This window comes from Ochotona curzoniae, unplaced genomic scaffold (assembly GCF_017591425.1).
Source record: "Ochotona curzoniae isolate NIBS_2020 unplaced genomic scaffold, NIBS_Ocur_1.0 contig_66, whole genome shotgun sequence".
NCBI classification, from domain to species: domain Eukaryota; kingdom Metazoa; phylum Chordata; class Mammalia; order Lagomorpha; family Ochotonidae; genus Ochotona; species Ochotona curzoniae.
In genome coordinates, this window is record NW_024466512.1 from 11312772 (window position 1) to 11337155 (window position 24384).

At 37.1% G+C, this 24384-nt stretch overlaps 1 protein-coding gene across 1 annotated transcript in view; it reads right to left on the reverse strand.

Moving 5' to 3' along the window:
• Positions 1-24384, reverse strand: part of ATRNL1 (attractin like 1) — a 538040-nt gene that overhangs the window by 384502 nt on the left and 129154 nt on the right. The window contains exons 14-18 of the mRNA XM_040992049.1: positions 14790-14922; positions 11536-11717; positions 6477-6690; positions 4798-4986; positions 104-322 (exon numbers count right to left, since the gene is read on the reverse strand). Of these exons, the coding sequence (XP_040847983.1) occupies positions 104-322; positions 4798-4986; positions 6477-6690; positions 11536-11717; positions 14790-14922 (937 nt within the window). The remainder of the gene's footprint in view (positions 1-103; positions 323-4797; positions 4987-6476; positions 6691-11535; positions 11718-14789; positions 14923-24384) is intronic.

Below are 24384 nucleotides of genomic sequence, written 5' to 3' on the forward strand. Positions count from 1 at the left end.
TCCATATTGGGGTCTAATGTTTACTTTTTCGTAAATGTTCAGTATAATAAAGGAAAATTTCTTCTTTCAAATATGGGAATCATGACCATCACACTTTGATTACCTGGACACTGGATAAAGGACCACTCATAGTTCTTCTCTTTGGGACAAAGACTGGTGTCAAGAACCATCTCACTGCTATGCGTCCCCACAAACTTCATTGGTCCCCGTGACGATCCTTCAATGCAGTGTCCTCTTCCTGTGTTGCTAGGATCATTGCACCAGCCGCATCCAGGCTGCTCCAAACACTGTCCACAAGTTCTCAACCCAGAACAATTTTGAGCTGCATGGCAAGAACATTCATCGATAGATTACGTGGCTATAGAATTGTAAACAACAACAAAACTTGTCAGCTTAAAAGATTCTAAGATGTCACCTACGGTTAACACAAACCCTTGTGCAACAATATCTAAGAAATAGCAATTACTTGAAGCAAATAAACCACACCTATTAACAAAACACAGGGAAACTAAAACGGGAATGTAAAAAAGCATGGTAACTTTCACATGAGAAAATGCAGTCAGTCCTTGAAAAGACTCCAAGGAATTTCACTACAACCAGGACTTTTTGGGGAACTGATGCATCTGTGATGTTGTACCACTTAGTCATTCTCCTTTTGCTTAGAGCGGGTCTTCGACAAAAAATTTTGCACTTGAGTAGTGGACATCCAGTGTAATGATGACCCCTTCGCTGAGACTGCTGAGCTTCGTCCGTGTTGCTGTTCAAGGAAAACACAGTCCAAGATACTAGCAGTTTGCTGTTATGTGGTGGGCAACCTAAATGTTACCCAAACAGCCAAGCAGGGAACTCAAGAGCCTGACACTCTACCAGTCGTGGGGGTAACAGCACACTAACTTTCAAGGCTGCAGAACATCATCAGTCCTTTTAGAAAAGAAAATAGATATAAACTATGAGACTAGGCAAAGTCTACGAATGCTATGCTGTCACCCAAGGAAAAACTAGCTTCAGTTTGATATCATAGTAAAGACTGTTGTTACCTGACACTCACGATATTTCGTTCTTATTCAGAATATGCTACGTTGGCCTGAGACCTTTGTGATGACTTTATCACATCTTTGGAGATTAGTTTCTCCATGGACGACAGCAGTACACATACACAGGGCACCATAAGTGATGCCTTTTTACACATGCTAAAAATCTGAGATGCAAGAAAAAAGGCAGATCTCTGGCACTGTGATAGTCTTAACAACTTAGTTGTTATTCAGTATTTTAGTCTCAATGGAAACAAGAATGTGCCACAGATGAGTAAAAAACAAGAATGGCATAGTTTCTTGGTGCGCATCGTGATGCAAAATAATGGACTAAATAAAACAATCCATCAGTCATAATGTTTACTGCTATCAATCCTCTCACTGGGCACGGGAAAGGAAAGAGTAAGCACATCTCCAATGTTTTCCTTAGTAAGAAACAAAAAAGGAAAGTAACTCCGAGTCACCGAACAAGCCACTGATTTTAACCTTGTAGCCAAATAATGATAATAGTTGAGATGAAGCATCTTCTTGTGGAAATTTACACTTTCAACAATACACAGTCATAAGTAAGAGTTTACTTGAACTGTTTTTGATGAGCGGGCACTTAGTACAGTAATTAAGATGCTTCTTGGAGTACCTATGTCCTATATCAGATGCCAAGCGCACCATCCTGTTCCTAGGACCAGCTTCCTAATAGCTCACACCCTGAAGGAGGCAGATGAGGCTCTAGTTCATGGGTCCCTGCTGACCAGTCTCCCCTGGAATGAGATCTGAGCTCCTGGGCTCAGGCAGACTCAGTCCCCAACTGTTGCAGGCACTGGAAAGTGAACCAACAGATGCAAAGTGTGTGTCTGTACTGTTTCCTTTCTCTCTTTCTCATTCTCTGACTTTCAAATAAAATTAAAATAAAAAATGTCAGTTTAGGCATAAAAAGGTCTTTATATGACTTAACATGTCATGGTTGCTATTAGTTTTCTTGGTTTCATGTTTCTTTCTTGTATATGTGATTGTAACTAACCGATAGTAGTCTTGACCTGTTTATCCTAATTGGCCTCAAACTACATATTGTGTTACTATACAGCCAGTGGGCAATACCAGATTTTATATTAAAATCTTTACTAAAAAGATTCAAGATAAACATAGTTTTCTAATACATCTACAGCTTGTGGGCATTTTGTATGAAAAAATAAATGTTTTTTTAAAACTATCTGAAGGAAAGATATTCATTAAAATGTGCTTAAGATGAATTACAAACTAAACCTGAACTATTCCAAAATATTGCTTAAAACATTGCCCAAAAAAGCTGGGAAAATCTAAGGTTAAAGAATCCTGGGTTTCTTGGTGTAAGTGGATGACAAACCATTAATCTTCTAGTACTGTTTATCTAACAGATTTCAGGCTTTAATAACGTTACAAAATAGTGTGGTGTTCAGAGCAACAATGTACTCTCTTGGATTTAATTTTAGATATAAAACTACTGAGGAAGATAATGCTGGTTTTGTTTTTGCTCAACAGTGATAAGCAGCATGCATTGTTGAAAAATTAACAACAAATTCATTTTTTTAAGAATTTAATGGCTGCTCAAAAGCTGACACATTTTACTTTTTGTCCTTAAAAAAACACCACAACACAGTATATTACAGAAAAATTATGCAGTCATGCTATTGTTCCTACAATTGTGGATGGAATAGAAACTAATTCTGAAATAGTTATTAATATTGTTATTTCTTTTTATTTTGAAATCAAAATTGTAAAATATTCAAAATGGCATTTTAAATGTGAAAACTTGGAAACTCACATTGTGAGCAATTTTCACCAAATTTAAAAAGTGATTACCTCCCTTAACTGTCAAGAATAGTGTTGAAACTGAGCATGCACATAAAGCTATGTTTTAGACATTTTTAGCCTATTTTTCCCTTTTTACAAAAAGTAAATACAGAAAAATGTGAGATAAAATAATATATGGAGACACCCTCCATCAGCACACAGCCTGGGAGAGGAGCCTGACCCCCTGTCCTGTTTACTGATCAGCTCCCCCATATTCTCCGAGCAGGATCCATATCTAATATTTATGAGAACAACACTGGGTCTCACTCTATAGTTTTACCACCTAAATAACAATTTCTAAATAACATCTGCCTATTCTGGAACTTTATGTAAATGGAATCACAGTATGTCTTGTTTGAGAATGAACAAAGAGAATCAGAGGTCTAGTAAGTCCTGAAGACAGGAAAGTTGGAGGAACGAGCTGTGTTGAAGTCAACACTCTGAGGAAACCACCAAGGGCTCCTTCCCAGGGGACACAGAAACAGAACAGACTAAAAAAAAAAAAAAAAAAAGAGTGTATCTATAAAAGTTGCAAAGACAGAAGGAGTGCATGACGTAAATATAAGGCTAGGACACAGGAATCTGAAATGTGATGAAGACTGTCCAGACACAATTCCCTTAAAGAAACTGAAGCTGCTCCTGAATACCTTTCGACAACAACAAATAGGGGAGTTTCAGAAATACTGAACTCGAGGTGGCTGGCATTTTGTCTCCTATGACTGAACTGCTCTGCAGGTCCTTTGGGGAATGGCACAAATATACATTATTAAGTATACTAACTCATTTCAAACCCTGATCCCTTGGCCTTACTGAGTTACTTTGATATTTACAGCTAAAGAAATAGGGACCAGAAACAATCCTCCCATTTTGTTTGTGTCTTGTTCTAATCAAAGAGTCTTGGTATACATAACTTGAACACCAGCTACATTTCAGATGATTCTGGAGCTAACTGTGCTGGTGGAAGAGTAAACTCATATGTTCCCGAAATGTTCACTATGCAAAAAAAAAAGTCTATATCAATGGTAAGAGTAACAGTTCCCAATGAATGGAACATGAGTGAAAGGACTCAGTGTCAAAAACCAAGTAAATAACTTTCTGCTTTCCTGTTACAAATCTAAACAAATGAAATCATATCCAGGTCAAAGGGGTATTTTTCATGAGCCTCGGTGCCAGAGGATAGATTGTAGAAAAATAAACGAGTACCTTCCTTCCTTCCACCAGGCAGAAGCAGCATCACTTGGTCTCAACTCCCCGCAGGTCAGCAAGTGTTACCAGCAGTATTATCCATTTCCCTTGGCAATGTCACTCTGACATCAACTGACGCCATAAACAAGGCCATTCTCACAACCACTTGGTAGTCAGTATCAAAAACAGTCAAATGGATTCCCATTTTATAATCCTTACAAAAAATGAGACTACCAAGGGGAAGGATCTGCCTCCTGACACACAACTTAGAACAAGTATAGCACTGCCAAGACTGCATCCTGGATTTGCAGCCTATGTTAACCTGACCTCACCAAAATAAATAAATAAATAAATAAATTCAAATTGAGAAACCTGAAGAACAGCATTTGCAAATTCTTCAAAACTATCAAGCCATGTAAGCAAAATTAATCTTGATAAATTTATTAGACTGAGGGACACTGAAGTAGCACTGTAAAGTAGTGTGTGATCCTGGAGCTGAACACAATTGTGTCCACAAAATACACTGAGGAGTTTAGCATACAAATGTGGCAAATTATTTAAAACAATGTAATTACTAAAATTCAAAACCACAATATGATAGAAATCACAGGCAAAGAGCATTCATACGTTTCAAAACTATGCTTTCAAACTTTGTGCAAGTATTTTCCCTCATTTTCTAAATTCACAAATGCTTCATTCTTCTTTCCGTAATAGAAAAATTGATCCACACTGCTATTAAATAAAAAATACTTACGAGAGCAGGTAGCAGTTTGCCACTCGAGACACTGTCCATATGGAAAAGAGATTATATAAGCATTGGAATCAACGCATCGCTTCGTACTGCTGCACCACATACACTCCATGCCATTGCTTGTGCAGTTGGAACATGATGTCCTGAGGGAGCACGGCTTCTTGCATGGCCTTGCATTTTGATTTGGACTAACTTGAATAAATCAACAGATAATTATTATTTAATTTTAATTGCACTTTAATAATAGTGTATGGGTTTAATTTGTTTTATTGTTTAGGGACTGCTATAATTATATAACAAATTTCACCATAACATAAAAAGGTAAATGAAAATAAGCATAATTAGTCAATATAATTCAACTTATATTTGTATTTGAAAGTTTATAATTTCTTTACCATATTCTGGAAAATAAAAGATGATTTAAAAACTTATATATCACAGTAAAATCAATAACACCATTTTTCTAATAGCCGTTTATTATGCACAGCATTACTTACTTTCCAGCCACACTTTATCCACAAACATGCCATGTCTTATTAAAACAGATATCAGTGAAAATGTCTCTCACACAAAAAAATTAATACTCATCTTACCATAATAACTTCATATAATACAGATTATTTACTACAAAAATATAATTTTCCCCTACTAATTAAGGGAAAAAAAAACCTTTGGTAAAGGTGCGAGTAAACCAAGACCTCTGTACAGGGCAGAAGGAAATGTAAAATGGCACAGCCTTTTTTGGAAACCAACATGATTAGTCTGCAAAAGGATTAACACAAAGTTTCTTCCTGATTTAGCTGTTTCAGTTCTGTCAATATCTCCCAAATAAGTGAAACCAGGAATTCAAATACATATTTGAATTAGAAGCACTATTCCATAATCAGAAGGCAGAAGTAACTCAAGTGTCCATCAATAGTTAGACAGATTGCGATGTTTTCACACAATGAATTATTAATCAGCTATTAAATAAGAATGAAACTCCAACACACATCGCAACGTGGATGAATCTTCTCGACATTATCCCATTCACTTGAGATACTTAGTGCAAATTCATTGAGACAAAAAGTAGAATGTTGGAGATGAAAAGGGAATTGAGGAGTTATTATTTAAAGACAGTAGTGTTTCATTTTATAAAAAGAAAAAGGTGGTCTTGGAGGATGATGTAATGTTTGCAGCACAGTGTGAATATACTGAATTTCACTACCTGCACACTTAAAAATGATTAAGATGGTAAATTTTATGTGATATATTCTTGCCAAAAGCAAAGAAATATTTAAAAAGAAAAATAATCCCAGTCCTTTCTTACTCAACAAAGAGCTATTACAAAAGCTTTAATATGAATAGTTCCTTTTACTTGACAACCAAAATAATAAATCTATAAGATTATTAAGCCAATCATCTTAACAGCACATGTTTCTCTCAATTATCTTGAAAATAAAATAACTTAACAAGACTAGATTATACCTATACTATAAGAAACTATAACCATATATTGATAATACAAGTATTTCCATCAAAAACTAAAAACAGCATAAAAGATTAATAAGTTAATGCTGAGATCACCAAGTGGAACAAGTCGATAAAACGAATTTATATGAAGAGCAAGGAATTAGCATCAGTGGCAGAAAAGGGGATTAAGAAAGATCTTCAAAGAAATAGATATTGATGAAACTACTTACCAACAGGTTTTTCACAAACAAGCCCATCTGCCATAGACGTACAAGGATTAGCTTTTAAGCCTGCCACTGCAGCCCTTTCTAGATATGCACAGAATCCAGAATCATTTGGTTCACCAGGAAGCCACTGCAGTGTTGTGTTGGTAAAAGGAGACATGTCTTCCCAACCCCAGTAGGATATGTTGATCTTGCGCAAGCCTACCCAAGGCGCTACTTTCTGTAAACAATAAGAAAAAGAAATTAGATGAAAAACACTGCACCATATAACCACCTAGCAAGGAGTTTATCATCATTATAAACTACATTTAAGGGACTAGCACTGTGGCACAGCAAAGTAAGACTCCCATTCTAAGCCACATGTGCAACAGTTTGAATACTGGGGGCACCACTTCCTATTCATCTCTCTGATGCTGTACTAGAGAAAACAGTGGATGATGCCCAATGGGCGGAGGCACCTGCACTCACATGGTACACCCAGAAGAGGTTCTATGATCCCGACTTTGACCTGACTCAGCCCTAGCTACTGTGACCACGTAGGGAGTGAATCAATGGACAGAAGACCACCTCCTGCCCATAACTGCCTTTCAAATAAACAAAACAATCTTGAAAAATTATACTTGAAAATATACTGAAGTGCCCTTCTAATGACTTACAGTGTCTTAAGAATAATTAACAATTCTGAGATACTTTGGCGAATGATATAGGATACCATTTTAAAGATATATTTATTCTGAACTTGGCAGATTTTAAACAACCACGTTTAGTAGGTTAAGAATCTAAAGAAAAATTGCCATTATAGGCACTGGGAGAAACAGAAAACAAAATCAACACACAATATATACAGTACGTAGGTGATTTCAAAATAGCAGTTTCTAAAACGACTAAACTAAACTAGACTTGGAAGTAGGTGAAACTTTAAATAAATGTCACCCATTTGTATTAATAAAGGGGTTGAAAACAACTGAGGAAATTCAACTCCTCTGCCCAAAATGTAACAGTGCTTGACAAATGACTGCTTTTAGTGCCTTCATTAGTATTTCAAAACAGTCTTGAAATCAAAATATTTTTGTATTTATATACCCTGAACATTACTTCATTTTAAAATGTTACCCTTAAAATATGCCCCAAAATAATATCTTCTTGATCTGAGCTATTTTTAAAATTCTGTTTGATCATAAACACTTCTAACTTAACATGCAATAAGACACTAAGCTACCAAAGGTTTTACAATATGAAGACTAAAATGCCCAAAAATTCTACATCTTCTTTTTTTACATTACAAATGTCCAGGTAGAAAGCATAAATAGATGACCAAAGCTTTAGAGACTTATAAAATGTAAAAATGCAGTGAATTTCATATAGTAGCTAATAAATATTCATAGAAAAATTAAACCATTTTACAAATTTCTGCTAAGAACATAAGTCATTTATTCACTAGCGTAGTGTTAGGTAATAGATAACCAATAAATTCTGCTACACAAAGTGCAATAGATTAAAGTTATTATGTCCACCATCCAGCAGGATGCCTAAATGAAGACGGTACACAATATGCAACATTTCTAATTATAAAATACTCACACTGATTTATGTTGTGATCGTTACCTATTTCATTAATTTTCAGATATTTTTACAGCAAAAAGCTCTAATATTCTTACAGCTCTTAATGACAGCAGCAGGAGTAAACCCAACATAGATATTTCAGATTAACAATTGTATTCACATTATAGCAATACTCCCTATATTCCAAAACTACCTATCGCAAAGACAAGTAATTTAAAATAAAATATTACTCTCTAATTCATCATGATAAGATTCAGAGAGGAAGAGAAGAAAAACAGCAAAATGAAGCAGTTTATAAAAATTTAGAATAACTGTTACTCAGTAAGTGAACTGGACAGGCAGTTGAAAATGAAAGATAAATTACTATATTATGAAAATTTATTGAGGCACACTATAAATCATTGTAACATTTCATTAACCATTTCTGATAAGTAAATGAACATTTGACCCAAGATATCTCTTTAAAGTGCATGAATTTGTCGATCTTCCCTTGCCAAAAAAGGGTTATCTTGAGTTTAGACAACTTCAATGACTCAGAATATAATTCATTTTGTTAAAGATATACTTAATGGAGTGTCACCTTGCAGAAGTTCTACCTTTAAAATCCTGCTAAAACTGAGCTTTGTGATAAGAAATAAAAGCTTCTTCAGTAACAGGGTATGTGTTTCAGCAAACCAACAAGAGTTCTTCATAACCCAACGTAACTGTTACCCCAATCCTTATGGTTTATAATAGGCAAAAAAGAAACTACTATGGCATTCTTGAAATAAGCAGCTTCTAAAATAGCACATTTCAAACTAACAATTATTCTGTAAAACTAATTCTCACATATTGACTGCTAACTGTCCCTCATTTATTGTATCAAAAAAAAAAATGAAGATCCCAACATCACAAGAATACAAATATATCTTAATTGGTGCCCCATATTATTAAAAATAAAACTGTATAAACATCCCTTGCTAAAATTTTCTAAAACATTACCAAAACCAACAGATACTTCCTAACTGCTATCAAATATATCTGATTTTGCAACCTTGCTAGTACCTATCAGCTAAGAGGGAGGAATAGAGGTATAACTACGGCCTCCTAACATATATCTTCATGTGATGACCAGACTCAACTCCTGAAAAACATTCCTGGGGTATTGCATAGAAATTCTTCTAAGTCCACACTACTGCATAGATACCTGTTTTCAAACGGCACTTGCTGAAGTACACTGCAGCAGAGCAGGTAAAGCTGCAGCTTGTAATGCTAACATCCCATATGGGCACTGGTTCAGGTTTGGCTGCTCCCTTGCTGACCCAGCAAACCATAAGAAAATGACCCAAATGCTTGGGGCCTGGCACTAAGAGGGGAGATGTGGTTCCTGCCTTCAGCATGGTCCTACCCTGCTTCTGAGGGCATCTGGGGAATAAACTGGCAGAGGGAAGATCTCTATCTCACCGTCTCTCTCTCTCTCCAATTCTGCCTTTCAAACTTATAGATAAATATTTTTTTAAATCATTTATTGTCTTATGTCATCCATAACAGCAATTATCATACTTCGGTTTACTTTTGTCTCTAAACTCTTGGAGAACAGTGATTATCTTCTGATCTCTGCATTATCAGCAAACAGCAGGTAGTCCTGTGCACTGAAGCTACTCAAGAGTACGCTACATGAATCAATTCTGGCCTTTTTTTCACAGAAAACTATAGCTACAACTCAACAAAAATGGTTTTATTGATCTATTGCTCATATCAAGTTAGGATAGTTTTTCATGACTTTATCCATTCTAGGCTAGAAATGTATCTGTTACAAGGTAAATAACCCAGTATGATATCCATTTCAAAACACTTAGATATTTACAAAGCCAGGGCTTTTATTAATCTACTAATGCTATCAGTGATGGAGAGGACTTTCGCCCCACAAATAAAAAGACACACTAGAAATTAGACTATCCATTATTGATAACTGTAAGAAACATATACACTGATTTAACCACAAATATCAGAACAGGCAGGAAGGGCAGATTGAAAAGCCACACAGAAACTTCAATTACTTACCATGGAAAAGTGACAATACTCATCTGAAGCAGATACTTTTTCCAGAATCAATGTTGATATTAATTATTCATCAAATAAAATCATTTATTTACCTAAAAATTCAGTCTCCAAATAAAGCTTCCTGGAAATAGTAGTAACAGCAATGGTGGGAATTAAGATACAAAAATAATAACCCACAAAAGAATGACAGAGGAAGCAGGTATTTAGCTTGTAATTAGTAAAGGAACCCATGTCCACATCAGAATGCCTGAATGTGTCTGCCAGTTCTGGCTCCAGACTCCACCTTCCTGCAACCCTGCAGGACAGTAGTGATGGCTCAAGTACTGAAGGGTCTGTCCCCACATACTAGGCCTGGCCCTGCCCTGCTCCCAGCAGTCACAGGCTCTAGAGCAGTAAACCAGTAGAACAGAATGAACTCTCCCTCTTTCTCTCTCTGCCTGTCAAATACATGTTAAAAAACAAACAAACAAAAAAACAATGGGTGCAAGGTTCATGAGTCCCAGGGGCGGGGCATCCAGCGGGTCCTGGGTTGCCTGGCCTGGGTCCAGAGACCCACACGCAAGGTGGGTGTATGAGCCATGGGGGTGGGGAAGCTGGTAGGGCTTGGGTCACCTAGCCTTGGTCCTTGGATCTGCATGCATGCAGGCAAAAAACGTGGAACAGTGCACATAGACCCTGATGCACATGGGGAATATGGTAGCTCATCTGGTATTGTAGAAGAACAACAGAGCAAACTGGACAACTAGTCCAGCAAATAAGGACAGCAAAAATGGAGACTTGTGGTCAACTATGTCAGTCAATGGACACTGGGAGGGATGACTCACCCCCAGATCAGCAAAATCAGCATCTCAGAACTAACCAAACCAATTGGTTATAACCCTCAAAACATGCACTACATTGGGACCCTGGGTTGACATCGGATGATTTTCCGATTCCTGAGTACAGGGATAATTGGAAGACTGGGAGTGACTTCCCCCTTTAACTCTCCTTTTCCCCAGAGACAACAACAGAGAATTTGAAAGCTAAATAAACAAATACATAAATAAATAAGAATAATAATTATGGTAAATATTCAAAAGAAAAATACATCTATATTCTTTACTTGCCATATCTCATTTTTTACAAGAAATCATTTATTAAGTTTTTCCTACAGCTAATGCTTGATGATATTTTCTCTGAAAAGTATCCAAGGCAAATCATCTCCACCACACATACAGCAGTTATTCTTAAATCATATGCGCATGCTTTGTAAGTGTATTTATTTGTGTTTACTACTGAAAACTATAAAACTAAATTACCAAAATAAATACAGAACAGGTCCTACGCCAATTCACTTTCGAAACTGCCTCCTCTTATCAAGACTCATCAAAAATGACGCACTTAGAAACACAAAAAGAATGAGTCATTTTCAAGAATTAAGGGATTATTATCATTACAACATAAAATATGTAGATGTTACCTGCTGTGTATACTTCTGTATTTCATCCAGAACAAATTCTACTTCTTTTGATGTTGTTAAGGAAGCAAGATTTCCACTAAGATTGTAGCAATAAAGTTTTGCATTATCATAGCTTTCTCTGCTGGAATTGATTCTAAGGCAAGCATCCCCAACATGATTCCATCCTTCTCCACAAAGATGAGCTAGACAAAAAGACAAAATAAAAAATAAGTGTCTATCTATAGCTATATGTGTGTGTGCATCATTTTTAGATCACAAAACAGCATTTGTATTTTTAAGTTAATTCAGAATTTGAAACAGAACTCCAATTTTTATTTAAATCGCTTTTAAAAGTATGTTTAGAAGTTTCTCATTACTATCCCAAAGCAATTTGTCTAATTCTTAGGTGGAGAAATGAACAAAACACAATATGTCTCTTCAGTTTTTAAGCTGGAACTATGGTTCTATTAAATCTGTGAAAATGTGTTGGCTATTAACATTTTCCATGTAAAGGTGTATTCATATGTGATACCGCTCAAAGCAAAATTATTCTTATTGCCCATATCCCAAAGTCCAGATTGCAAAGACAAGAACACTTTAACAGAAGAACAACAGCTAGGTAAGAAAAAGTAGTTTCAAATTTCTTCCTATGAGATAACCAATCTTCAAAATTAGTTTCTATATCCCAAGTCCACTGTCTCAATTGGAGTAGGGTTCATAGATTTTTTAATTATTAGTGTAAATAAAAAGCACCTCATTTCATTTGTGTTTAATAAAGAAACATTACAGTGCAATTTTTATTTTTTTATACAAATTATTCAAAACTTAATAAAGGTTAAATGTGATATTCAATAATAGTTCATTCATAGTGCTGAAATTAAGCAATTTTCTAATTGCAGGTTTATGAAGGCATTGTAAAGTTAGACTTTAGTGTTCGTTAATTAAAATGCAGTGTCTTACTATAGATTCTGGTCTATGCGGTTGAGCTACACCTTAGTTTTCCTATCACATTAAATATAGAGTGCTGGCTGCTGGCATACATGAGAGCCTCAGAAGCCTTATGACAGCCCGCACGGGAGGATTCTAACAGCATTCTCAAACACGCTCGCCTTCAACTCTTAAGTATTACTGACAGTCCTATAAATCTTCACTGTATGAATATTTAATGATGTGATCCTATTAAAAATAAAACATTAGTTTTTAAAAATATATTTGCTTATTCATTTAAAGCAATATTTTAAATCCCATTACAAATGTGCTCTTCCACCTGCTGGAATGTACTGCTCCTTTGTTCTATATAAACAGATCTGACAGAGACATATTCTCACATCCCCTCCACCAAGAGAAGACAGCTAAGGAGCTAAGGGTGCCTATTAGGTCCCTGCCATTTTAACATTAGATGGATTAATGAATGAACAGCAGATGGCAAAGACAATCATTGAGGATAAAGCAAATAGTGACTACAGTTGTGAAATCCAGGGTATGAATATCAGCTATACTCTAATTATTCCATACTTTTGAAATTTTTGTAATGTAATATCAGGGAGAAATACTACAACTTACCATAAATTGCATATTTTGTTTCAAAAACTTAGAACTCTGAGCCCAGCATGGTCGCCTAGTGGCTAAAGTTTTTGCCTTACATACACTGGAATCCCATATGGGTGCCGGTTCTAATCCTGGCAGCCCACTTTCCATCCAGCTCCCTGCTTGTGGCCTGGGAAAGCAGTCAAGGACGGCCCAAAGCCTTGGTACCCTGCACCCATGTGAAATACCCAGAAGAAGCTCCTGGCTCCTGGCTTTGGATCAGCTCAGCTCTGGCCGTTGTAGCCATTTGGGGAGTGAATTATCGGAGAGATGATCCTCTTCTCTGTCTCTCTTCTCTTTGTGTATCTGACTTTCCAATGAAAGTAAATAACTAACTAAATACATATTAAAAAAAAACCCTTAGAACTCTAAATAAAAATTAACTGGTATGGCACTGTTTTACATTTTTGTCTTAATCTCTTCTTTAATACCTAGGACTACATGAAAACTGTATTTTCAATCTACCGGATACAACCAAAGGCAATTTTATTATCATTTTCCCAAACTTCCACTGGCAAACAAATTCCTTTCTTATAAATTAACGTTCCTTGAAGCATATACATTGCTTCAGGGAAATCTTATTTGGGGTCAGGATACACAGTGTCTTTTTACAAGTAAGTACCATCAGTATCTACATGATAACTTTATAACTAAACTCTTAGAAACCCATTTCTCTCTTTTAGAGTCATCTGTTATTTCTCACCCCTCCCTACCAAGTTAACGTGTTCTAATTTAGTCAAAGTAAACACATACGCACATATCACTATTTAAAATCTTTTTCAGTCAGTTTATTAACAAAATTCAAAACATCAATAAAAATTCCCAAACACTAATGATAACTTTAAAAGCAGTCTAATTTGTTTATATTGCATGGATTTGCAAGAAAGATTCACTTGTAAAGTGTACTTATTAATATAAAGAATGGTTCGTAGATATAACAGCAATTGTCTTCTTCCCTTTCTTTTTCCTTCCTTACTTCCTTGCTGCTTCTTTTTTTCTTTCTTCACTAGTTTGAAAGATTCACTTTCAGAACAAATTCTATGATGCCATTTTTTCTAATAATATTTGGGATTACATAGTGTAGCAAACTTTTCTATGAAAAAACAAACTTACTGGAGAGAGACCAAGAACCCATCAGAAATGATCCTTGGTAACCAGTTACAACCCTGACACTAAGAAGCTTTCAGTTTCTGAGCAACAGGCTTTTAAGATTCTAAACTATAAAAAAAAAAAAGAAAAGTTTTTAAAAATAATTCTTTTAAAATAAGCTAAGTAAAACATGGGTTTGTACAATTCAAATTCTTACAAAACTAGGAAATAATCACTGAATTCCTGAAATAAAGGACACTCAAAATATATCAAATATAACATAATATTACTATTTTCTAGAACCAGATTGTCTTAGTAACTTATCCTCAAGTATTTAAAACATCTCTTTACAAGTAAAAAGATACTGGAAAAAGTGATGTATGCAAGATGTAAGAAATTATGACCATCCGAAAAGCACTGGAAGCAAATGAACCGTTGTAATTCCCACGTAGCGAATATGCTGTTATTACTTCTGTAATATGGTGTGGTACTTCTTTTTGCTTTAATTTAAGAAAATGTAATATTCTTACTGACTGCACTTTGTAAAGGCATTCATCTGCAGAGCAGAGAGCTCACGGATGGCACTTCAAGACCGTTACCTGGTAAAGCCTGGCACTCCTGTTGCCGCTGATCCCACTGGCAGTTTAGGTTTAGTGAGCAGCTTTTACAGCTGGTAAGTTTGTTGCAGATCTGCTCATTTCTCACATGACACTTGGTGTAGTTTTTGACAGACTAGAAAATTGAAAGATAAAATGTATTATTTTTTGCTACTGTACACCCAATAACTCTTGCACTTCAGAGTGTTTTTAAATCTCCTATTAAGCTTAATGTTACATATTTTCATTTCAAATCCAATCTACTGAACTGAAAGGTATTTCTATTTCATACGTTTGCAAAATTAAATTTGACCTAAAATATCCTCCACACAAAACGAACTTAAAATGTAATCAAGCCACAACCTAAGTTTTTGCAAACAGCTGAGTCTCAGCCACACTGCCAAGAATCACACCATGCAGAAATATGACCGTAAGCCTTCGCGAATCAAGCTGTGTCCATCACCTCTTTGTCATGTGTACAGATATTGCCTGACCATAGACTCCTGTGAACTTCTACTGGAACAAGGTGCTCCCTGATTAAAGAGCTTTCCTTTGGGCCCAGTGTGATGGCCTAGTGGCTAAATCCTCACCTTGTAAGTGCCAGGATCCCATATGGACACTGGTCCATGTCCCAGCTGCTCCACTTCCCATCCAGCCCCGTTAGTGGCCTGGGAAAGCAGTCAAGGACAGCCCAAAGACTTGGCACCCTGCACCCATGTGGAAGACCAGGAAGAAGCTCATCTTCCCAATAAAAACAATTTTTTTTAATAAAAGGATGTTTCCTTTGTTTAAATAAACTCTACATAACTTAATTTGTTTAAAGTTTTTTTTTAATAAATTGAACTATTTCTCAGAACTGGAATGAGTGCTTACTAAAAGAAAAGTACAAGTCATACCATCTGCTACAGAAATCATCAAGCAAAACCTTCTCTACTGAACTTGAACAGGCTTGGGATTCAATAAGTAAAGTCAATGTGAAAAGGCATTTTTACTTACTAACAAAATGAGATTATTCTACTCATATGAAAACTATCCCAAAAATCTTTTGGAGGAACACCTAATAAAGTTAAAGAGATGCTTTATAAAAATCTAGCACACTATTAAAAGAAAAACTGTTGTTATAACAATCCAAACTAACTTTACTTCCATAGTCAGTAGTTTTAGTTAATTGGTTTTTCTCCCATGTTTTTATCACATTTCCTTTAAGATTCAGCATTGCTACAAAGAACTTGGAAATATTAGTGTTGTTTTACTCCACTACATAATGTAATCATATTATAACTAATTCTAGCACTGACTGAGAGGTTAAAGGTCAGTCAAGAAAGAAGAGAATGGGAGGCGTACTGACATTTTCAACTCAACTCTTCATTTGACTCTATTTATGATAAAAAAATTTTCAAAGAAACTTAATGTTGTACTCAGTGCCCCATTCCAATTTTTTTATGGGTATATATCCATCTCAGGCCTTCTCATGTAAAGGAGTTAAACGTTTATTCCCAATTTATAAGCCTGAAAGTTAAAATTAAGTTATAATTGCACAACATATACAAACCACTTGGATAATTTTTATACACTTACTTTGAAATGTCATCCAGCAAATATTCCTTTATATAGCACTATACTATCCTTTATGAAATACATCAAATCACCTCAATTCAAAAAGTGTTAATTTTTCTAACACAAATCAAATTTATTATTAGGTTACAGATATAAACAAATTTATTATTAGGTTACCATTATCCCTTAAAAATAAAAAAATATATATTTTTGCACTCAGAATTCATTGTGACTATTATTCAACCATTACATTTTCTTTGAAAATACCTAAGCTTCCTACTTGTTTTTATGTAATTCAAATATTCCTGTTTATATACAATATAAATCTTAGCACTATTCTATATACTCAATGTAGTACCAAACATTTGCCAGCTACCTGAGAAAATCCATATTTATTTAGATTATTGGGATTACTGGATAAATAAAGTAACATAAAATTAACAAGGGATTGACTAAATACTGAAAAATGAGAACAACTTAATGTCAATGTTCAGAGTAACAATGATAATAATAGAACCACATTCAATTAAACCTGCTTAGCATTCATTACAACAGTCATTTATTGATACTCAGCAAGCATAAAGATCAAACTATGTCACTTGCACACAAGGCCAAGTTCATCAGTGATGAAGGAAAGATGATTGTTATTCTAAAACATATCTGGCTTTTCTGGACTAATGAACCAGATGTGTTTCAGTAAGCATACTATCAAGAGTATCTATTCCTCTGCTCATCTGAATTCTAACATATTTAAATTAATCATAAGGGAAAATCTTTGAAAAGCAATCAGAGCACAAAATATACAACTTGAAATAACCATGGCTAAAAAATGAAAAGGGATATCTCAATGTACATAATTTGTACTAAAAATCTCACAGAACACTCTATATCCAACAACATTTAGTGTAATCACCAGATATTTTGATAAGCTGTCTAAAAGACACAGAACATCAAATTCTAAATTACAAGTGAGTACCATGTGTTCATTTACACTACTGTACTGAATGAGTTTCTGCTAATATATCATCAAAAGCAAAAGCAGGGCCCGGCACAATGGCACAGTGGTTAAGGTCCTCGCCTTGCACGCCTGGGATCCCATATGGGCGCCGGTTCTATCCAGGCAGCCCCGCTTCCCTTCCAGCTCCCTGCCTGTGGCCCGGGAAAGCAGTCGAGGACGGCCCAAAGCCTTGGGACCCTGCACCCGCATGGGAGACCCAGAAGAGGCTCCTGGCTTCGGATTGGCTCAGCTCCAGACATTGCGGCCGCCTGGGGAGTGAATCATTGGACGGAAGATCTTCCTCTCTGTCTCTCCTCTCTGTATATCTGCCTTTCCAATAAAAATTTTAAAAATTAAAAAAAAAGCAAAAGAACACTTATATAATGAACACTTGATATGATTTACATAATGCAACTTTTAAAATGTTTTTAACCTAAGTGCATGAATTCCCACATATGCTAATGTTTGACATGGAGTTAAAGTGTCCACAAAGTTCCTACATTGAAACCCGATCCTTAATATCAGGGTATTAGGAAGTGATGTGCTGGATAGATAGTGGCTCAGTGAAATAGGAGACAGTAAAAGACCAACTTATGAGAGCGAGGCAGTGGTGTAGTGTGCTAATCCTCCACCTGCAGTGCCAGTATTCCATATGGGTATCAGTTTGTGTCCCACTTGTTCCACTTCTGCTCTAAGTCCTTGCTTTTGGCCTGAGGAAGCAAAGGTAAACAGTTAAAGAACTTGGCCCCTGCACCAACAACGGAGGATCTGAAGAAACTCCTGGATCAATCCTCACTTTGGATCAGCCCAGCTCTGGCCTTTGCAGCCACCAAGGGAGTGAACCAGCAGATGAAAGATCTCTCTCTCTCTCTCTCTCTCTCATTCATTCCTCTCTCTCCCTCTCTCTCTCTCTCTCCCTCCCTCCTTCTCCTTCTCTTCATCATTCTCTCTCTGCCTTTCAAGTAAAAATTAATATTAAAAAAAGAAACATAAAAAGACCAGCTATGAAGTAAACGTTAAGGATGTCACAACTATTACATGACAATAAAAAAGGGCACCGATAAACCATGATTAAGCAGCCAGACACCACACAGAGAAGCAAAACCAGTATTCACCAGGTTGAGCAGGCATCTTCAGTGCTGACCAATCTGTGCTTAATCAGAGCAGCAAGAAACACACCTCGGAAGGAACTTAAGGTGATAGTGAAATACAATGCATGTTACTCCAACGTTGCAATCAGACACAAATACCTACACTACAGTAACGGATCCTCCAGTGGGTAAAGCATGCTACTCAGAACTAGAAACATCGAATAGAAGAATCTGCTTCAGCTGCTGGGAACACAGCTGCACATTTTCTGAGCTTGGCCACTAACCTTTGCTGTCAGTAGGTCCTTTCCACTAGTCTCTATGTACAGCCCTCCGAGGTTTTCCAAGGCCCAACACAGAGGCTGAGCCCCTCAGCAGCCCTAACGGTGGGGCTTCCAGAAAGCGATTTGCTCACAAGGCTAGAGTCCTCATACAGGGAATTGGTGCCATCACATGGGCTGTATAGACCACAGCTCTCCTTCTATCACGTGTGGAAGAACTGAGAACAAACCTGCAATGGAACACCAAGTGGATTCTGGCCAGACACCAAATCCACAAATGCCTTAAACTTAAACTTCCTTGTGCCCCCTTTACAGTGAGAAATAGATTTTCTTGTTTAGAAGCAACTCAGTATATGATGTTATGTTATGGAAGCCTGAACAGGTTATGGCAATGTCTATACATTAAAAAGCTAAAATAAAATCTGTTCCTAAATTTTGACTACAATTGTTCTCTATTTTGATCCTGCATGGTTAATCACATGTGGCAATACGACTAACACACAAGAGTGCCCTGTCATTGGGCCAAACAGTATTTCTGAGTATATCTGTGAGGATATTTCTATGTGAGGTTAGCACATGAATAACTAGCCTGAGTAAAGCAGAATGCACAATGCCCTTGCCAGTGTAGGTGAGTATCGTTCTCTCAAAGGCCTAAATAAGATGAAACGGCCATGGGAGAAGGGTTCTCTTTTCCTGACGGTTGAACTCAGGACTTGAGGCTTCCTCTGCCAATCAGCTGTGCCCCCGCACTCCTGGGTCATCAGGCCCCCAGACTCAGACTGGAACCTACATCACTGCTTTTCCTGTCTCATCAATCTGCAGACAAGGAATTCTACAGTTCCACAACTGAATAACCCAACTTTTTAAACAAAATTCAGGATGGGTGAATGAAAGCATAGACAAATACACAGACAATAAGTAACAGAAAGACTAGATAAATACATACATAGACACATACATACACAGACAGAAGGATGGATCTTCTCCTGGGTTTTGTTTCTCTGGGGAACTCTGACTCTAACAAATTTCTGCAGGTTTGAGAATAAGTTTGCTCCCTATTTGGATTTAACGATGTAACACCTGGTAAAACGCAAGCAACAACTCAAAATCTGCATACCATATGATCCAGCAATAGTACTCCTAGGAATATATCCAAAACACCTGTTTCACGAGAAACCAACATGCACCCCTATGTTCATAGCAGCACAATCAGTAATTGCAAAAACATGGAAGCAACTGAAATGCCCATCAGCAGAAGATCGGAGAAGAAAGCTATGGTTCATCTACTCCATGGAATACTACTCAGCTATTAAAAAAAACAAAATGCAGTTCTTTGTGGCTAAATGGGCCCAACTGGAAACCACAATGCTAAGGGAAATGAGCGAACCCCAAAAGGTTAGATACCACATGTCTGCCTTAATTTAAGATAAAATGATGTCAGTATGAAAAATAGTACCTGTAAAACGTAAATTTTTTTTAACATATCGGTTACTCAATACTATGTCCACTAATTCCATGACCTTGTGGATTGTTGCGGATGTTATGTTGGGGCTTTCAATTGGTCGGGATGACACTCTGCCGGCTCTACCTTCAGACCAGAGATGGTCTCCACAAGAAGCCGTTGAACTTATCTGGACAATAAGATGCTGGACTCTATGCTTGGTATATGCTTGGTATATGCTTGCAATGAAAGAACCTCAACTGAACTGGAACTGTGGCAATGCAGCAAGGTGGAGGAATCCACCATAGGGGGAGGGTTGGGAGAGGGCTAGATGGAATCCCAGTGCCTAAAAAACTGTGTCACATAATGCAGTGTAAAAAAAAAAGAAAGAAAGAAAAGATACACACAAAAAAAATGACCTCTTTAAAATTAATCATTAATTGCTTTCTCAGTACTCTTTTCACTGTCTCTTTCTAACATTGTTTTTAACCTATTATATTACTTAAAGGTTGGCTTTTTCAACCAAGCCAATGTATTTTCAGTGTTACAATACATAAATTCTGACAAGAATTTTATCGCTTTGGAACATTTCCCAGTATTCATTGAAAGTCACTGGGCATGGGTCTCCCCAGCCTACATCACTGATATTCTGCCCCAAATAAAAAATACCAATTTTTTGCAAGTGCTGTTTATTTCTATCAAGAATAACATGAGCTAGCAAAAATTGCATAAAATACCTGCATTGGAAACGTAATCATCGCTCACATGGATCAGGGTGTGTGCATGCATGATATGATGTTTTCTCTGCTACAAAGACATTGGCATTGCCACCTCAGCCCTCCTACAAGGGGTTAGTCTTCTACTGGCTTATATGTCAGAAAAAAAAATAACATTATCAATACTGAATGCCAGCTCTGAATTAACACTAATTCCAGGAGGCTCAAGACTTTACTGCGATCCACAAGACAGGCTTGGGAGTCAGGCTATCTATCTAATTTCAGCTGCAGTCCCTTTTGGAAAAACAGGTCATCTGGATCCCAAACCTATCCCATGGTGTTTTTTCCTTCAGTTCGGAATGCATATGTGGAACACATGTACCTATTAAGTAGAAAAATTCCCACACCAGTCCCTCAACCTGTAGAAAGTGGGCTCTCCCTGTGAGAAAGCCAGGTGGGAGCTACTGGCATGATTTCTATCTAGGAAAACACTATGGCAAAATCAGTACCGCATTCTTGGAGAGATTGTGAAGATTAGTATCAGATCAAAGAACTGAGGGATGAAGAGATACTGATTTCTACCACCTCCCCATTCAATTTGTCTATCTGGACCATATAGAAAACAGATGGGGAAAGAGCACATGGAGATATCTCTCTAGATTGGAACAATCATAAAAGGACTAGCCTATATAAAAGCACATCAAAAGATTACAACAGCAATAGAGGAATTTTAATAATCAAATATGGCCAATTCTATAAACATATTTCAGCTTCTTTCCCCCAAGCAATCCCAGTCAAGGTCCATTGGGCTCATGGTCAAAGAAGCCATGATGCCAGGAATGGAGGTTATACATAGGCTCCGCAAACAGGAAGTGCTCTCACCAAGGTTTACCTGACTATGGCCAATGCTGAGTGCCCATTCTGCTTGTAGCAAAGACCAACACCAGTTCCCCTAGGTTATCAGACACACATCTGGCAGTAAGTCCATTGCAGTGGACAGCTTCAATCATGGAAGGAGCAGCATTTTGTTCTGACTGATAGACACACTTATTCTAGATCAAGATTCACTTTTCCTACATATAGTGCTTCTATCATGAGCAGACCTACAAAATGTGCTCTCCACCATCCAATCAAAATACTCACTTCTCCCTAAACAAAGTGTGGCGATAATCTCATGTTGACAAATTACTGTTCTTAAGTTCCTCACAGTCCTAAAGCAGGCAGTCAGACAAAACACTGAAATGATCCTGTAATGAGTCAGTGACATTGTCAGCTAGTTCTGGCAAAGTTCCCTAGAAAGCTTTATAAGGTTTGCATTGGTACACAATAGAAATAACCTTCAACTTACAATGGAATTATTTCCCAAAAAAAAGGTCATGAGTTGAAATATAAAATAAAACATGTGATTAATAGGCCAAAAATGCTGAGCATGACGGTTTAGCATCCCATCACACTGCAGAAAACCAGCTGTTTATCCTCATAGCCATGTGTCTGACTTGGAGCTGAGGGTCACTGCCACCGCCAAACAGTCCAAGAGAGTATTTCATGTCATATCATTAGGACAGGGGATCAAAATTCAAAATGGAAAGTACAGTTTTTACAGAATGCATAATACTTTGGCATTGCATTAAAGTGGAAAAATTTCAAATTAAATATGTCTTGGCCCATCTGCAAATGATACTGTTTCTATCACAGCCAGAATTTGTGAGTTACAAAAATCAAGGAGCAACCCCACTTGCTAGTCGCTCTAGTGACACACCAGGAAACCGCTCTTCCTGTTACAGAAACTTTATGTTCACGAGGCCTAGACTCTTCGTCCCAGACGGAAGAATCTTTCCAACAGAAAACACAATTCCCTTGAAATGGACATTAAGACTGCCACTCGGCCATTTGAACTCCTCATGCTTCTAAATCTACAAGCAACGAAGGACATTGGTGTGATGTCTGCAGAGATCGATTCTGACACGTAAAGGGAAAATGGGCTGCCACTGCACAATATACATCAGAAACAGACAAGTGTGGAATACAGGAGCTCCTCTGGGACAGCTCTTACTATTAACCACGGCCAGTGATTAATGTAAATGGAAACTGCAACAGTCCAATCCATTCAGGATGACTACTGCCTCAGAACCTTCTGAATAAAGGTTTCAATCACTCCATCAGAAAACGAATGATAAGCAGCTTGCTGAAGGCAAAGAGAATACAGACCAGTTAATGGAATGAGGTAGCTACAAAGTCAAGCTACAGGGGCAGGCATTGTGTTGTGCCAGGTTGACTGCACCACACAGCACTAATTTCCCTCATCAGCATCAGTTAAAGCACTGACAGGTCTAATTCCAATCAGCCTGTCTGCTAAGGCGACTAAGAAGGCAGAGGAAACTGGCCCATGTGCTTGGGCTCCTGACACTCACATGAGAGACCCATATGGAATTCCAGGCTTCTATCTTGGATGTGACCAGATCTATCTACTGTATGTCCATTTGGGGAATAACCAGACACAGAAGATTCCTTTAAGTCCCTTTCTCTACGTCTCTCCCATTCTCTCTGTAACTAATCTTAAACAAAGACTGTTTACAACCATATGACTGGTTATACATATGTGCCATATATCTTTACTATTTTCTCCCTTATTCCTTTATCATGTAAGATCAGATGAATTATTTTTAGATCAGAATTCAAGTACTATTTACATCACATTATAGTATTTTAAGTTATAATATACCAAGCAGAAGAGTAAGTAACCCATCTCCCAAGGACTCTTCCTTTCTTTCTGGAGAAGAGGTTAGTGTTTTCAATTGCACATAAGATAACTATGTCATGTTAACCAGGATCATAACACTATTATTATCCCTACTTGGTGGCTAAACACAGTTCACAGAGATGGATGTCAGTGCTAAGGGGACAAGGGATGGACTTGTGATGTTTAATTGCATGTGTTGATGGGACCGTGACATGAGGTAGACAGACACTTGGTTAGGACAATCTTTCCAGGTGTGTCTGTGAGGGCAAGATTAGTTCTGAACCAGCCGACTGATGAAAGCACAAGACTCTCCACTGTGGGTAGGCACTCTCTGATCCTTTAAGGGTTGCAATGATTTCAAAGGTCAAGAAAGGAGGGATGTCCAGTCGAGCTGACCACTGACCCCTTCCATCAGTGCTGCCCACTCTAAGGCCTCCATACCTTGGCTAGAACAGCCAACTCTCCTGGATATTCATTTCCCAGATGTCAGATCACAAGACCGTCAGCCACCCAATTTTATGAGACAATTCCTTATGAGTCTCTTTACATATATAAACAAATATGTGCATATACACACATATAAACACATATATGTAATACATATACACACGTGTTTTTGGTTGATTATTTCACTATTACAAGGCCCTATTTCTATTATTTCCTGTTTCCAATAAGTGAATACCAAATCAAGTGTAAAATATGACTCCACAAGGTGTTAAGAAGTAAATTATTTCAAAGCAGTCATATTAATAAGATAAAATTTAAATTCATCTTGTTA